Source organism: Leptodactylus fuscus, chromosome 8 (genome assembly GCF_031893055.1).
Source record: "Leptodactylus fuscus isolate aLepFus1 chromosome 8, aLepFus1.hap2, whole genome shotgun sequence".
Taxonomy (NCBI): domain Eukaryota; kingdom Metazoa; phylum Chordata; class Amphibia; order Anura; family Leptodactylidae; genus Leptodactylus; species Leptodactylus fuscus.
The window spans coordinates 17,743,263-17,759,201 of record NC_134272.1 but is presented as its reverse complement, the minus strand read 5'-3'; the positions used below and the strand labels follow the sequence as shown (position 1 = coordinate 17,759,201).

Sequence of the window (15,939 nt, the reverse complement as noted above, 5' to 3'; positions counted from 1 at the left end):
TCAACCAAACACCACGGGGTTAAACTCATCGAATATTCGATGCGTTTAACACCTTGGTGTTCAGCCGATTACATGCATTCCTATGCCGGCGAGGTATTCGATCGAATACTATTCGCTCAACACCAACGGTGATCCATTGCCTATTGATAGCTCCCAGGCTTGTCTGGCAATGCTTTGTACGACAGGCCACTCTATTTTGCATGGCATTAGTGATCATACTCTCTGGGGTTCAAGATCCTTAGGGAGTCTAATAAATGCAATACAAAAAAAGGTAAAAAAAATATAAAAAAAAAAGAACTAAAATTATAATCATCCCCCCTTCCCTAGAATACATATGAAAGTTAAAAAATACTATGAAACACATACACATAGGTATTCCTGTGTCCGGTCTACAAACTTATAAAAATATTTTTCCAAAAAAATTTAGTTAATGAAGTTGTTAGTCAATTAAGTGCGGAACCACCAGTTTTTTTTTTTTTTTAAATGTTTTTCCTTTTGATAAAAATTTTAATAAAAAGTGATCAAAGCAATAGACATTAGAGATGAGCGAACAGAAAATGTTCGAGATTCGATATTCGTTTCGAGTAGCCCCTCAATATTTGACTACTCGAATCGAATATCGAACCCTATTATAGTCTATGGGGGGAAAATGCTCGTTTCAGGGGTAGGCAACATTCGATCAAATTATACTTACCAAGTCCTCAAGTGAGGATCGGCCTGGATCCTCCGAGAAGTCTTCTCCGTGCAGCGTCCCCGATGCCTGGCAGAGTGAATGAAGAGCTGGAAGACGCCGCGGGGAAGCTGCACGGAGAAGACTTCTAAAGGTAGGAGAAGAACCAGCGTTGATTGGCCGACTCTATAGCATTCGGCCAATCAATGCTGGTTCTGCATCGAACTTTTCCATTCGAATAGTGAGTGGTACTCGATCGAGTCCGAGTATTTCGAATACCGTAGTATTCGATCGAATACCTACTCGATCAAGTACTACTCGCTCATCTTTAATAGACATTCCTCAAAATGGTGTTACTAAAAAGTACACATAACCCTGTCAAAAATACGCCTTATGTATCCCCATACATGTAAATATACAAGAGTTACAGTGTCAGAGTTTTAATAAAGGTACTTAGGGTCTCTTCCATGGTACTTAGGTACATGGTATTTAGGGTCTCATGACCATGTAGTTCTAATTTCAAAAAAAGATTTTTTGTAATATTCCATATCAAACTAATGAAAAAACAATGGGGATATTCTCCATTCTATGGAATCAATGCTTATGGGCACTCATGATCTGACTTGGTCATAAGACTCAAAACTAGTAGTCAGTAGCAAAAATGTTCAAAGAATTGTAGGAGATAGATCTTAGTAAATTATGTTGGAGCTCATGAGACATAAGTTCATTAATGTCTTCATAAACAGATTTTCCTCCTGGGTAATCTTCTATGTCTGATCATCAGGTCATACATTGTCCCAGCTCTATATAAATCTCCTACACGGTTCCCTCTCACCCCAATACAGAATTTTACATGAAGACAAGCCCTGCGTTACTATACTGGTAAGTCACCAGTCTTAGAAATTATTACAAAATATTCCTTTGAAAACTCTCATATAAAATAGGTGGGAAAATCATTTACTTACTGAGATAAATTCTGCAATAAACGATTTCTAGATTATAGATTTTTAGATTGAGGTTTTAGCAAACTTTAATAATGAATGATATAATGTCAATATATTGTAGGATCTTTATTGGTATTTAATATCATTTTAATTGTTTTTTTTGTCCCATAATTTTATTTTATTTTTTTTAAATAAAAATCATATTTTAATAATAAAACAGACCACTGATTATACACATAACAAAGTCTCATCTCATCAGTTATGTATTTGGAATCATAATTCAAAAAAATGTAATGAAATTAAATCTATACCTAAACTTAACATCTAAAATGTTGGGATTCCAGCGGCCTTGATATCTGTTTTCCATTGTAGAAATATCTTTATTAACCGCTCTTCATGTTCGCCACTTATGTCTCCCAAATTGGGTGGGAAAAAGTCAAGATGGGAATGTATGAAATGTATTTTAACTGACATTCGGTAGCCAAGTTGCTCATATGCTATAAGCAGGTTGCCTATTAATTCAGCATAAGGAAAATGTTTGTTTTTGTACCGTGTTAGCCAGTGGGTAGGAAATATAAATTTGTATGTTGGAGAGACTGGTCAGAAGCTTAGAATGAGAATTAATTCACATTGCCATACAATTAGAGAACAAAGAATGAACCTTCCCGTGTCAAAACATTTCAGCAGTGAAGATCATAATATCACCAATGACATGAAAATTTTGGTTTTAAGAGGAAATTTTAAATCCAGGAAAGAGAGATGGATTTATGAATACAAGTTTATGACCTTGTTTAACACTCTCGAGAAAGGGATGAATCTGTCACATGGGTTCATGGCATCCTACAGAAATCACTGAACTGAAACAGCCATAAAAGACATTCTCTGAACTGATAAGAACATTACAAACTGCTGAATTGTTTAGTTGTTTAGTTGTATAGCCAATAACCTTCTTCCACCCCCCCCCCCTAGAATTCTAATCCTATGTGTCCTTCTGTACATAAACATGCATGCTTCAGAAATTGTTTTTAGATATACCTGAAGAAGAAGCCGAGAGCTTCAAAATGTTGTAATCTGTCATCATCATTAGTTAGCCAATAAAAAAGGTATCAGCTAATGAAGACTCTCAAGTTTTTTTGTTTTTTTTATATTAATTCAGCAGCGTTTTCAGCTCATCTGTTCCCAAGGAAGTTCTGCACTACTAGCACAAATACATAGCAAGCTGCAGGTAACAGAGGGTTGAGTTTTGTTCTGAATGTGTCATCGCATTAGTTTGTTGATTTCAGGGCCAATAAAAATTCTGTTCTCAGTTTTCAGTCTGCTAAACTTCTCCTCGAAATACTGAAAACCATTTCCATCACCATCAAGAGCAATTCCAACATTTTTCATTAAACCATGTGAAGTGGTGGAAGATAAACTTGTAGTGGATCGACCAGTGATTTGTGTTGTACATTGTACCGACCACCTCTGTGCTCGACTCTGAGAGGCCACTGTCTCCTATTGTAATGATTGTTGTCAACACGACTGTTCCATGGAAACAAGGAACACATAGGCTTTGTATACCCAAACTGTAGGCCAAGTAGCAATGCTATTACTTTCAGGTCAGCACAAATTGTCCTTTTATGTTCTGAGTATTTGATCATTTCCATTTAGCCTCCATTCATCAGGAACATGTGACCATCTAAACTCCATCATAAGACCATCTATATCAGTACAGAAACTGACATCGCTTTTCATTGCATCTTATGCAGCTAACTTGGTATCTAGATGACAAAACTGTGCTGGACAGGTCTGGGTACGTCAATGGGAATATTTCCAATGTCTAATAAATTAATACTATAATAGAATAGGCTTTACATGTATAACTTAAAATCTAGACGTGTGAGGCAAATTCCGAGTTCATATTTGAAATCAGTGCGCTCATTTTAGTATAAATCACATTTTTCTCTCAGTAGCAAAATCATTGTTGTGCAGTGTAATAGTAATTTACCGGGGCAATGTGATGGCTCAGTGGTTAGCATTGTAGCCTTGCTGCACTGGAGTCCTGGGTTCAAATCCCACCAGGAACAACATCTGCAAGGAGTTTGTATGTTCTTCCTGTGTTTGTGTGGATTTCCTCCCATTCTACAAAGACATACTGATTAGAGATGAGCGAACACTAAAATGTCCGAGGTTCGAAATCCGATTCAAACAGCCGCACACTGTTCGGCTGTTCGAACGGATTTTGAACCCCATTATAGTCTATGGGGGGAAATGCTCGTTTCAGGGGTACGCAAAATTTGATACAATTATACTTACCAAGTCCACGAGTGACGGTCGGGCTGGATTCCCCTTGAAGTCTTCTCCCGGCGCAGCGCCCCCACAGCGTCTTCTGGCTGGAATTCACTCTGCCTAGGCATCGGGGCCTAGGCAGAGCCGACTGCTCATGCGCTGTCGGCTCTGCCCGGCCCAACGCCTGAGCAGAGCCGACTGCGCATGTGCGGGCATGCCCGCGCATGCGCAGTTGGCTCTGTCTAGGCCGGATGCCTAGGCAGAGTGAATTCCAGCCAGAAGACGCCACGGGGACGCTGCACGGAGAAGACTTCTAAAGGTAAGAGAAGAACCAGCGTTGATTGGCAGAATGTATAGCAATAGGGCTTGCAATCTACATAAAAGAATAAGTAATTTGCCTCCATATGTTTCTATGTACCACTAGTAATTTTAACAATTTTTTTCCCCTTTCTTAGCTTTAATTTTATAATTTTTTTGAAAGCTCGTAATATCATACACCACTGATGCCAAGGATTCCTCTTCTACTTATAATTGCCTCCCCTGGATTCTGTTAGATTTGACCACAAAAATTTTACATTATACATCACTACATCACTGTCAAGATGATAGATACCACAATGAAACACGACGGAACCCATGTTAAATCAAGCAATGATATGCCAAATGTTCCATCCTGACATCTACATTTTGTGTGGGGTTTTTTACTAGAAAAATCTAATACTTATGAATAATGAGAGTTCTATTAAGTATTTCTACCTTCTGCCATTTCCTCGAGAAACAAGGAATAAACCATTAATTTCCACTTTCTTCTTCTTGATATATGTGGTCGGAGTCCTTATCAATTCCTCCATTATCACAGTCATATGTCTGGAAGTTCAGTTACATAAACCAATGTATCTCTTTATCTGTAATTTATCCATTGTAGACATATTTTATACATCGGTCACAGTTCCTAAATTACTGTACATGTTATTGTCCGGAGATCGTATTGTTTCCTTCTCACAATGTTATACTCAACTGTACTTTTTTGCAACGGTGGGGACGGCCGAAGAAATCCTTCTATTTGTTATGGCTTATGATCGATATGTCGCTATCTGTCTCCCTTTACATTATCATCGTATATTGAGCTATAGAAATTGTATCCTGATAAATATTGGATATTGGGCGGCCGCCTTCATAAATTCTTCACTGTTTATTACCTTAGCGTTGTACAAGTCCTCCTGTCACTCCAACATCATCCACCAGTTCTTCTGTGATCCTAAGTCACTAACAAAGACCAATTGTACAACCACACAAATATATTATGTAGTAACCACTGTAGAAATTGTGATATTAGTTTTATTTCCAATTATGTGCACTCTCATTTCTTATACTAAAATTTTCTCCATCATATTTCAGATGAAGACAAAAGAAAGTCGAACAAAGACCTTCTCCACCTGCACATCCCACATCACTGTCCTCGCTCTATACTATGGGACAGGGCTACTAGGTTACTTGATACCACCGTACTCTGATATTCTGGATTTATTCTTCAATACAGTTTATACAACTATCATCCCCACGATAAATCCTATCATATACAGTCTACAGAATGCCGCCATACAATCTGCATTACTAGGGTTAGTGAGGGGGAAATGTTTATTACAGGGATTCAATTCCAGACCATAAAAGGTCCTGAATAGGGTTGAGCCGATCTTGACTTTTCAGGATTGATTTTAAAATCCGATTTTTCATTCGAACCCGATCTCGATCCCAATTCCGATCCCAATGCAAGTCAATGGGATTTTTTTATTAATCGGAGATCGGATTTTAAAAGCAATCCTACCCCCTGGTGTCCACTTACCACCAGAGATGGCTGGTCCTGTGCCCCATGCCTTCATTCTTCGCCTCGCTGCTGCTCCATGCTGCTTTTCTTCCTTCGCTGCCCCGTCCCTGCCAGGTTAGGAGAGTGTGGGCGGGTAGTCCAAAAATAGGACTAAAAACAGACACTGACCCAACCATGAACATCCAAGGTAAATGTGAACTGGGAAATGTGTGTATAGTACAATGTTGTAGAAATGTATGTTATTTCACTAAGTGTCCCGGAGCAACTTTCTGAAAATTTTTGAAATATTTTCTATTTCTATTCAACAACAGTAAAGTCAAGGCGTATTGCCCTGACTTCATTGTAGAACTGACCCTGTGTCAGGAGCAACTGAGATGGGTTGTATAACTACATGACAGATTCTGTTTCAAGATTTGGAAGTTTAAAAAAAAAAGTTTCCATTTCCATATTTCGAAAGCTACAATTTTTTGAATGTTTTTGCCAACAAAGCCAGTTGTAGCTTTGGTATGATTTTACTTCCGATCAAGAACATCCAATTGTGTACAGATAGAAATATGACAAATTAAGATGTAGATGGAGTCTATTATAAAGCCTTATCTGAATGTTTATAGAGAGCAGAAACCAGTTACAGATTTTGAGATGGCTCATATGTGGTTAGAATAGTTTTGCTGATCTGGATCCTCCGGTGACTGTTATTTATTTGTCCATCAAAGATCTGAGACAATAACACTGATCCTCCCCATCTGTTCTACAAATCTGCAGTCCTGATTTTCCTGCCGTTGACTCATCAAACACACAACATACATCTCTGGTTTCACATAATCCTCTGACTATATTATTTATATAGATTTGTGTAATAATCCTTTATTCTTCATTAGAAGCTCACAGGTGGTGTCATGTAGATTTATTCCAGCTCTGTGTCATCTGTATCCATTGTGCAAGAGTCTAAGACAGGAATCATAATATCATACATGCCAAGATATCTCATGTTTTCTTGCGCAAAAGTTACTGCCCATAATATATATATATATATATATATACTGTGTACATGGAGATCTATGATAGACAATAGAGAGCTGCAGCCCCTGCTCTGCATAGATCACTACCTAGAAGACGACGAAGGACCTTATAGTGACGTCATCACAGGTCCTGTGCCACTAGCAGGGAAGAGACAGTTAGAGGCTGTGAATCAAAACCAGGAGGAGGGATTAAATAGAAGAACCACAGAGGAGGGCGTGAACAGAGTATGATGTGAGGGGTGCATGTGAATGCCCACAGTGCACAGAGGGCTCATTTACATATACGTTTAAAAAGTAATTCATTAAAACGGGGGGTGGCGGGGTCTTTTAACAAACAATTAGCAGGACCTGTATAGCCTTCAGGCATATGTTTATCTAAAATAGCAAAAATCCAGTGATGGAGCCCCTATAAGTTGGTTCGTTCTGCATGTCTTAATCTTCTTGTAGCTGTCAAAGTCTTTGATTAGTGTTTGCTATCAAACTTTGTCGTAATCTTGACTGAAGATAAATTTTCTTTCCCTAATATTTCACCAAATTAGGTGATTTACTAACATTATAATATCACAGTGCACCATATCATTCATTTATATATCAAACTTATTTATATGCCAAATATTGATTTGATATATTGATATTCATATTTTTTCAATCACATATTAGTACTTTGGATACAATAATATATACAGTCCTATGAAAAAGTTTGGGCACCCCTATTAATCTTAATCATTTTTAGTTCTAAATATTTTGGTATTTGCAACAGCCATTTCAGTTTGATATATCTAATAACTGATGGACACAGTAATATTTCAGGATTGAAATGAGGTTTATTGTACTAACAGAAAATGCGCAATATGCATTAAACCAAAATTTGACCGGTGCAAAAGTATGGGCACCTCAACAGAAAAGTGACATTAATATTTAGTACATCCTCCTTTTGCAAAGATAACAGCCTCTAGTCGCTTCCTGTAGCTTTTAATCAGTTCCTGGATCCTGGATAAAGGTATTTTGGACAAACAATTCAAGTTCAGTTAAGTTAGATGGTGGCCGAGCATGGACAGCCCGCTTCAAATCATCCCACAGATGTTCAATGATATTCAGGTCTGGGGACTGGGATGGCCATTCCAGAACATTGTAATTGTTCCTCTGCATGAATGCCTGAGGATTTGGAGCGGTGTTTTGGATCATTGTCTTGCTGAAATATCCATCCCCGGCGTAACTTCAACTTCGTCACTGATTCTTGAACATTATTCTCAAGAATCTGCTGATACTGAGTGGAATCCATGCGACCCTCAACTTTAACAAGATTCCCGATGCCGGCATTGGCCACACAGCCCCAAAGCATGATGGAACCTCCACCAAATTTTACAGTGGGTAGCATGTGTTTTTCTTGGAATGCTGTTTCTTTTTGGACGCCATGCATAACGCCTTTTTTTTATAACCAAACAACTCAATTTTTGTTTCCAAAATGAAGCTGCCTTGTCCAAATGTGCTTTTTCATACCTCAGGCAACTCTATTTGTGGCGTACGTGCAGAAACGGCTTCTTTCTCATCACTCTCCCATACAGCTTCTATTTGTGCAAAGTGCGCTGTATAGTTGACCGATGCACAGTGACACCATCTGCAGCAAGATGATGCTGCAGCTCTTTGGAGGTGGTCTGTGGATTGTCCTTGACTGTTCTCACCATTCTTCTTCTCTGCCTTTCTGATATTTTTCTTGGCCTGCCACTTCTGGGCTTAACAAGAACTGTCCCTGTGGTCTTCCATTTCCTTACTATGTTCCTCACAGTGGAAACTGACAGGTTAAATCTCTGAGACAGCTTTTTGTATGCTTCCCCTGAACAACTATGTTGAACAATCTTTGTTTTCAGATCATTTGAGAGTTGTTTTGAGTAGCCCATGATGCCACTCTTCAGAGGAGATTCAAATAGTAGAACAACTTGCAATTGGCCACCTTAAATACCTTTTCTCATGATTGGATACATCTGGCTATGAAGTTCAAAGCTCACTGAGGTTACAAAACCAATTTTGTGCTTCAGTAAGTCAGTAAAAAGTAGTTAGGAGTATTCAAATCAATAAAATGATAAGGGTGCCCATACTTTTGCACCGGTCAAATTTTGGTTTAATGCATATTGCGCATTTTCTGTTAGTACAATAAACCTCATTTCAATCCTGAAATATTACTGAGTCCATCAGTTATTAGATATATCAAACTGAAATGGCTGTTGCAAACACCAAAATATTTAGAACTAAAAATGATTAAGATTAATAGGGGTGCCCAAACTTTTTCATAGGACTGTATATAGATATATATACCCGAGCCCATCATACTTACCAGTTGTGCCAAAAATCAAGAATTCTTAGCTACCAATCTACGCAAGTAAAAGTTATTCTCACTCTTATTTTAAAGGTGTTTAATAGTGGGGAAACAAATAAGAGGAAAATTAGCCATTGTGAGTAGAATATACATGTACAGGCCATTTCTCAATACAGTCGTGGAAAAAATCAAGAATTCTTAGCCACTAATCTCTACAGTTACTCTCACACTCAAGACAAGGGGTTTGGACAGTGTACTACTCCCCCCATCTACAAGCTGTTGTTATCCTCTGTTCCAGTTGTGTTAAATAAACTGTTACCTGTTTGACTCCTGAGCCATGCCTGCATACCATCAGGGCCCTTCTGACTAACACCACACTGGCCTAGAGAGGTGAGGACCCCTCTCCAACTGGAAGTTCTCCAGGGGAAACTTCAACTACCATCACCATTAGAGATGAGCGAGTAGTACTCGATCGAGTAGGTATTCGATCGAATACTACGGTATTCGAAATACTCGTACTCGATCGAGTACCACTCGCTGTTCGAATGTAAAAGTTCGATGCAGAACCAGCATTGATTGGCCGAATGCTATACAGTCGGCCAATCAATGCTGGTTCTTCTCCTACCTTTAGAAGTCTTCTCCTTGCAGCGTCCCTGCGGCGTCTTCCGGCTCTTCATTCACTCTGCCGGGCATTGGGCCTGGGCAGAGCCGACTGCGCATGTCCGCTTGTAGTGCTGGCATGCGCAGTCGGCTCTGCCCAGGCCCGATGCCTGGCAGAGTGAATGAAGAGCCAGAAGACGCCACAGGGACGCTGCAAGGAGAAGACTGCACAGAGGATCCAGCCCGACCCTCACTCGTGGACTTGGTAAGTATAATTTGATCGAACGTTGCCTACCCCTGAAACGAGCTTTTTCCCCCATAGACTATAATAGGGTTCGATATTCGATTCAAGTAGCCGAATATTGAGGGGCTACTCGAAACCAATATCAAACCTCGAATATTTTACTGTTCGCTCATCTCTAATCACCATCCAGTAGAGCTGCAGGACCCCCCCTTGACGATGTCCGACCCTGAAGTGCAATTGGAGTGATAGTTGGAGTGTGCTCAGTCTAGCAGGTGGCACAGCATCCGTCAGTACAACTCCCATCCTCCAGTCTCCTCCATCTGGTTTGCAGTATATGCTCACATAGTCACAATCATGTTATCTATGAAACGTTTGTCTAAGAAAAGTCCTGAATACCAAGAAAGATGTAATCCAACACTTGGTGTTGACCTTTTTCTTTTCTCTCAAATGAATGGTTGGTGTCGCATTTTAGTATAATTAACTATTTATCTGTAACTGAATGTTGAGTTACACTACTCTGGCCATTGGCTAACTGGGTTCTCCAGTCCTACCAAACTGGATAGGCCAATAATATCAGATTGCTAAATTCTGACAACCCTTTATTCTAAATTCTGCACTCTCTTCATTGTTTACCAGGCACAACTCCATAGTGGTTGTGCCACTACTAAATCCCATTCACTTCAACTGATCGAAGCAAAGCACTGGACCACTAACGATATTATATCAATGGCTTATCCTAAGAATGGGCTATCAGTTTTGTAGGAACCAAGAATCCCTCGAAGAAACATTAGTCATAAAAAGAGTATAAGGTCAGCTTTGTACCTCAGTTTCAATTTAAATGGGGTTCCCATGAATATAACCATATTTAAATTGTAGACAATTAAAAGTTAAACATATGTGCAAATACAAAATTTGCGCAGGTCATAGGCTGAGCCCGGGCTGATGATGTCACGGAAGAGCACTAGACATCACTAGAAGATCACTGAATGCCGCTAGGAGGTCCAAAAAGTTAATGGATGGTGAGTATGATTTTTTTTTTTTTATCTACCCTGGGTCTCCATCTAATATACTTTGGGTACAAGAGACCCCAGAGTATATTGTGGTGGCCATTTTCGTTTATTCAACACAAATCTCCAGTTGTTTGGTTTCATAAAATTAGAACAACTTTGAATATAAAATGATTTGCTCAACTCTATTGATAACTTATCAACAAGGGAATCTTGTCTGGATTTGTGATAAGTCAAAGACCATAAAAGTTCCTGAATTCATGGTCATATCCATTGACAACTGATCACCACTAAGATGTTTAGAGAAAACCTTTAAAGCTCTTCAAAATTTTTAATTTCTCACATTTACAAAAAATGTTTATCTTTTAATTGTCTCCAAATTTAAACACAGTTATGTTTATGGAAAAATCCCTTTAAGTCTCAAAAATAGGACTAAAAATAGACACTGACTGGGGTTGAGCCGATCTTGAGATTTCAGGATCGATTTTAAAATCTGGTTTCCGATCATTTTCCAGCCGATTCCGATCGTGATCATGAAATTTGCTTGATCGGCGATTGGGATCTGATCTTTTCTGAACCTGATCGCTCAACCCTAGTCAATGCTTCTCTATGGGAAAAGTCACTTTTCGGGTTGAGCCGATCTTGAGCTTTCAAAATCCGATTTCCGATCATTCTCCAGCCGATCCCGATCGTGAAATTTGCTCGATCCGATCGGGATCCGATTTTTGCTGAATCCTAACACTGACCCAACCATGAACATCCAAGCTAAGTATGAACTGGGAAATGTATGTACAGTACAAAGTTGTAGGCATGTATCTTATATGTATAGTTATTTCACTAATAGTCCAGGGGCAAACGTCTGAAATTTTTTGGAAATATTTTCTATTTCTATTCTACAACAGTAAAGTCAAGGCATATTGCACTGACTTGCCTATAGAACTGCCCCTGTCAGGAGCAACTGAGATGGGTGATATCACTACATGACAGGTTCTGTTTAAAAAGCTTTGGCATTTCAAAAAAACCTTTCCATTTCCATATTTCAAAAGCTACAATTTTTTGAATTTTTGCCAACAAAGCCAGTTGTAGCTTTGGTACGATTTTGCTTCCTAACAAAAACATCCTATTGTGTACAGATAGAAATATGACAGATTAAGATGTAGATGGAGTCTATTATAAAGCCTTATCTGAATATTTAGGGGGAGCAGAAACCAGCGATTTTGAGATGGCTCATATGTGATTATAATATTTTTGCTGTTTCGGATCCTCCGATGAGTGTTATTTATTTGTCCATTTAAGATCTGGGACAATAACACTGATCCCCCCCTATCTGTTCCTGCCGTTGACTCATTAAACAGAAGATGCACACGGGCAGTCACTTTGCAAACTCATTCAAGTGAAAGGGTCTGAAAACTGACCACCGGGTTTCCATCCCCTGTCCAGTTTCTCAGGGCAGAAGACGTAAATCCGCTGGATTGGCTAAAGCAGAGAGTGGGGCGCAGGTGTGATCCCACCCTACATGAAAACTTGGTATTGCAACTATTACATTTTCTGGCAGAACATTCCATGTAAGCTTAAATCAACCATGTAATCCTAAAGATTGACTTCTCTGACTTTGCACCCCAGCAGTTTCAGTAGAGCCCTCTTTACGTCTTTATTCCGTACACTGTATATCAGAGGATTCAACATGGGGGTAATGGTTGAATACAGAATAGAAAGGGTCAGTTCAAAGACCTGCGGATCTTTTAATGGTGGTATTATATACACAGACATCCAGGTGCCATAGAACATGGTGAGGACTATGAGGTGGGACGAGCAGGTGGAGAAGGCCTTTCTTCTCCCATCACTAGATTTAATATGTAGGATTACAATAATCACCTTAATATAAGATATTATACTGCATAGAAATGGTCCAAAGCCAAATATTACAGCTTCCATGTAGGTAAATAGCTGGAAACCAGCATTGGGGCAGGAAATTTTGGCAAAAGCTTTGAATTCACAGAAGAATTGCGGGACTCTATTAGAATACAGAGGAATACGAGATGAAGATAATGTTGCAAAAGCTGAATTTAAACAACCAGTAAGCCAGGCAACACCCATGAGCAAGATACAGATCTTCTTACTCAATATACGATGATAATGTAGAGGGTTACATATGGCGACATATCGATCATAAGCCATAATGAAGAGCAGTAGATCCTCCGTAGTAGCCACAATGAGATAGAAGAACATCTGGGCAAAGCATTGGGTGAAGGACAATGTATAGTCACCAGTCAGTAACATGTCAACCAACTTAGGGACTGAGCTGGTTGTGTAGCAAAGGTCAACGATGGATAAATTACACAGGAATAGATACATGGGGGTGTGTAAGTGCCGATCTCTGTATACTACAGTAATGGTGGCCGAATTAGCAAGTACTCCGATCAGGTAAATAACAACAAAGAAAAAAGCTAAAAATGACTTATTCTTCTCATGTGTAGCAAAGGTCAAGATAAAGAAATTATATGTAAAATTCCCCAACAGGATGACGTCAGACTGGAAGACAGAAGGAGCAATTGTCTATTATAGTTTTTGTAGATTGATACCTTTTGTATACTGTCCATAAAAGGCACATGTACATTCAGAGGAGGGAAATTGAGGGCCAACTCTTGATGAATGTGGACGATATAGTCAAAGTGGACCACCAAAGTGCACCATGTTTGCTTAGAATGCTATGGGCCAGCTGACCGTGAGATCTACCAAGGATTGCCTTACACTTGTGTCAATCCTCGGCATAATAATAGGAAAAAGCTCAATTTGGAGAATGTTCCCCTCATTGAGCATCAATTCAACATTCAAGATCCTTGAATTCACTGGGGAAGATTTTTCAAGACTGGCATGTCAAATAAAGGGCCCAACTGGTGCAAATAAATTAGGTGCTTGCCCTTGCACCAGAATGGAAATCTATTAAACTATTAACTCTTCTATTTTATAAATAATTCTTACTGGGTAACAATTTTCCACACCTGCCTACTGGACATTGAATGTTGAGAGAGTGAGAGAGTTTTTGTCTCACCCTGCTCTGCACTGACCCAGAATGGTTGTGTCCAAGTATATGAGTGAGATGAAACCACAGAACTATCATTACATTTGTCAACTACAGAACAATGTATCATAGAGTTTGATAATCTGGAAGGTTTCCATGGAATAACATACCTGCAGAAATCTTGAAAACCACATTACCCGGGTACCTGTTTTTTAAAACTTTTTTAATAGTTTGACATTGAAGAACCTAGAGGAACCCAATGATGTAATTATACATGGAACATACAAATTAAATATAGACGTCCTCCTAGTTTCATTCAGACTCATAGTCATGTTATGGCAGCAATGTTAACAAATCTAAAGAGCAAGAGATCCTAAACAGACCGTGAGAAGTGTAATAAAGCCAGTGTGGTCCTCATGAAAGCAGAGCATAGACATTACGCGATCATTGACTGGTCTTATGGCTTGTGGCAGCTCTGGGGGCAGTTAGGGTGCGAGTGGCTGCTTAAAATGGCCCCAAAATGGCCGCTCTTGCTCTTGTAGTTCAATACAGGAGCGTACTGCGCAGGCGTCGGAAGTTGGACCGAGACGGAAGACAGAAGAGGTGGGGTTGCAGCTGAAGATGAAAGCATCGCTGGAGTGAGCTCTTGGGCAGCAGTGGGGATGCCCCCATCTGTTTGAGCGTTGGGGCCCGCCCTCATTGCTGCGGAGAACTCATTTGCATACCGGTTAAAACTAGTATTTCTAAGGAACGGCGCCGCGCAGACCACGTTTAAAGGTAAGAGACGAATAGCCTTTCTTAAGGCTATTCCGACGTGGTAATTAGAAAAAATGTTGCTTTAGTGGTAGAATCCCTTTAAGGACCTTAACAACTTAGTGCAAAGGACATACTGATACATCGGGTTACAATTTCCTCAGCAGATCCCATAGAGATTTCTATTCTTTCCATTTCCGATTCAAGTGGAAGAAGATTCTGGAGGTCCCAAACATCTTACCTCTCAGTCTCCTTGGTTGCAGCTTAATGGATCATTTGCTCAGTGTTAGAGACCGGTTTTATATACAGTACAGGAATCATTGAATGGCCTAACACCTGACGCCACGTTCTCTCCATGGACAATCACCAAGAACTCGGCAATTAGAATTTGGAGGTCTGAACTCCCAGTGCAATAATGTGAAATTATACTGAATTGATCCCTGTGGACCTAATTTTTAAACTGTATAATTTATATAATTGTGAATTATTTTAGAAACACTTAATGGTGACACAATCCATGTCTTCATTAATTCAGGGGGTGACTAATGTTGAGGGGAACATTTCAAGAATTGTGGATTTGCACAGCAGATTTATTTGGACCAAACTTCAATTGGAGGTGCCATTATTATTTTCTTATCATTCAGACCCCAGAGTATAATAAGTAGAGGTTCATGGTAGGTAAGTAAACTAAACGGTGTAGTCACCTCTCCTGGACTCCATTACAGCATCCGCCATTTTTTTCTATGGTGTCTTCAGGTCTCTTCCAACCTCCAAAATTATGTCACCGAAGCCTGTTTTCAGACCTCAGAAGTACGCCAATGTCATGACGCTTGCATCTCAGTGCCTAAAGCACATAATGTAATTTCATCCAAAGAGGATGCCAAAGTACTGTTAGATGTTACAATGGGACACAGGAGAGGTAAGTAAGACTGGGACTTACCTTCCATGTTTTCCACTTATATATTTTTTGGTTTGAAGAGACATCAGAGTAGAATATATGGGAGGTCAATGGGCTCTGAGACTACTCTGACCATGGTCTTGAAGAGGACCTTTCACCTCCTGGGGCACATGCGGTTTTATATACTGCTAGAAAGCCAACAGTGCGTTGAATTCAGGGCACTATCGGCTTTCATGTTCTGTGCCCCCAGTGAAGAGCCCTCGGTGCTGGTACCATAGCCCTTCAAAGCCAGAAGAGTGTTTCTGACAATCAGTCAGGTACGCTCTTCCTCACAGTAGCGTCTATCGTGCTGTACTGTGAGAGGGGGAGTTTCTT

At 39.6% G+C, this 15,939-nt stretch overlaps 1 protein-coding gene across 1 annotated transcript; it reads right to left on the bottom strand.

Moving 5' to 3' along the window:
- Positions 1–12,481: 12,481 nt before the first annotated feature.
- On the bottom strand, positions 12,482–15,613 carry LOC142217136 (olfactory receptor 2K2-like). The gene is made up of 3 exons (XM_075285327.1): positions 15,607–15,613; positions 13,960–14,024; positions 12,482–13,423 (listed from the first exon to the last, which is right to left on the bottom strand). Exons 1-3 carry the CDS (start codon positions 15,611–15,613, stop codon positions 12,482–12,484), a joined length of 1,014 nt encoding a protein of 337 aa, XP_075141428.1.
- Between the last annotated feature and the right edge of the window lie 326 nt (positions 15,614–15,939).

Coding starts and splice junctions, on each gene's coding strand:
- LOC142217136 (XM_075285327.1), bottom strand. Junction 13,424..13,959: donor CTTGGACACAACCATTCTGG/GTCAGTGCAGAG, acceptor TCTGTCTTCCAG/TCTGACGTCATCCTGTTGGG.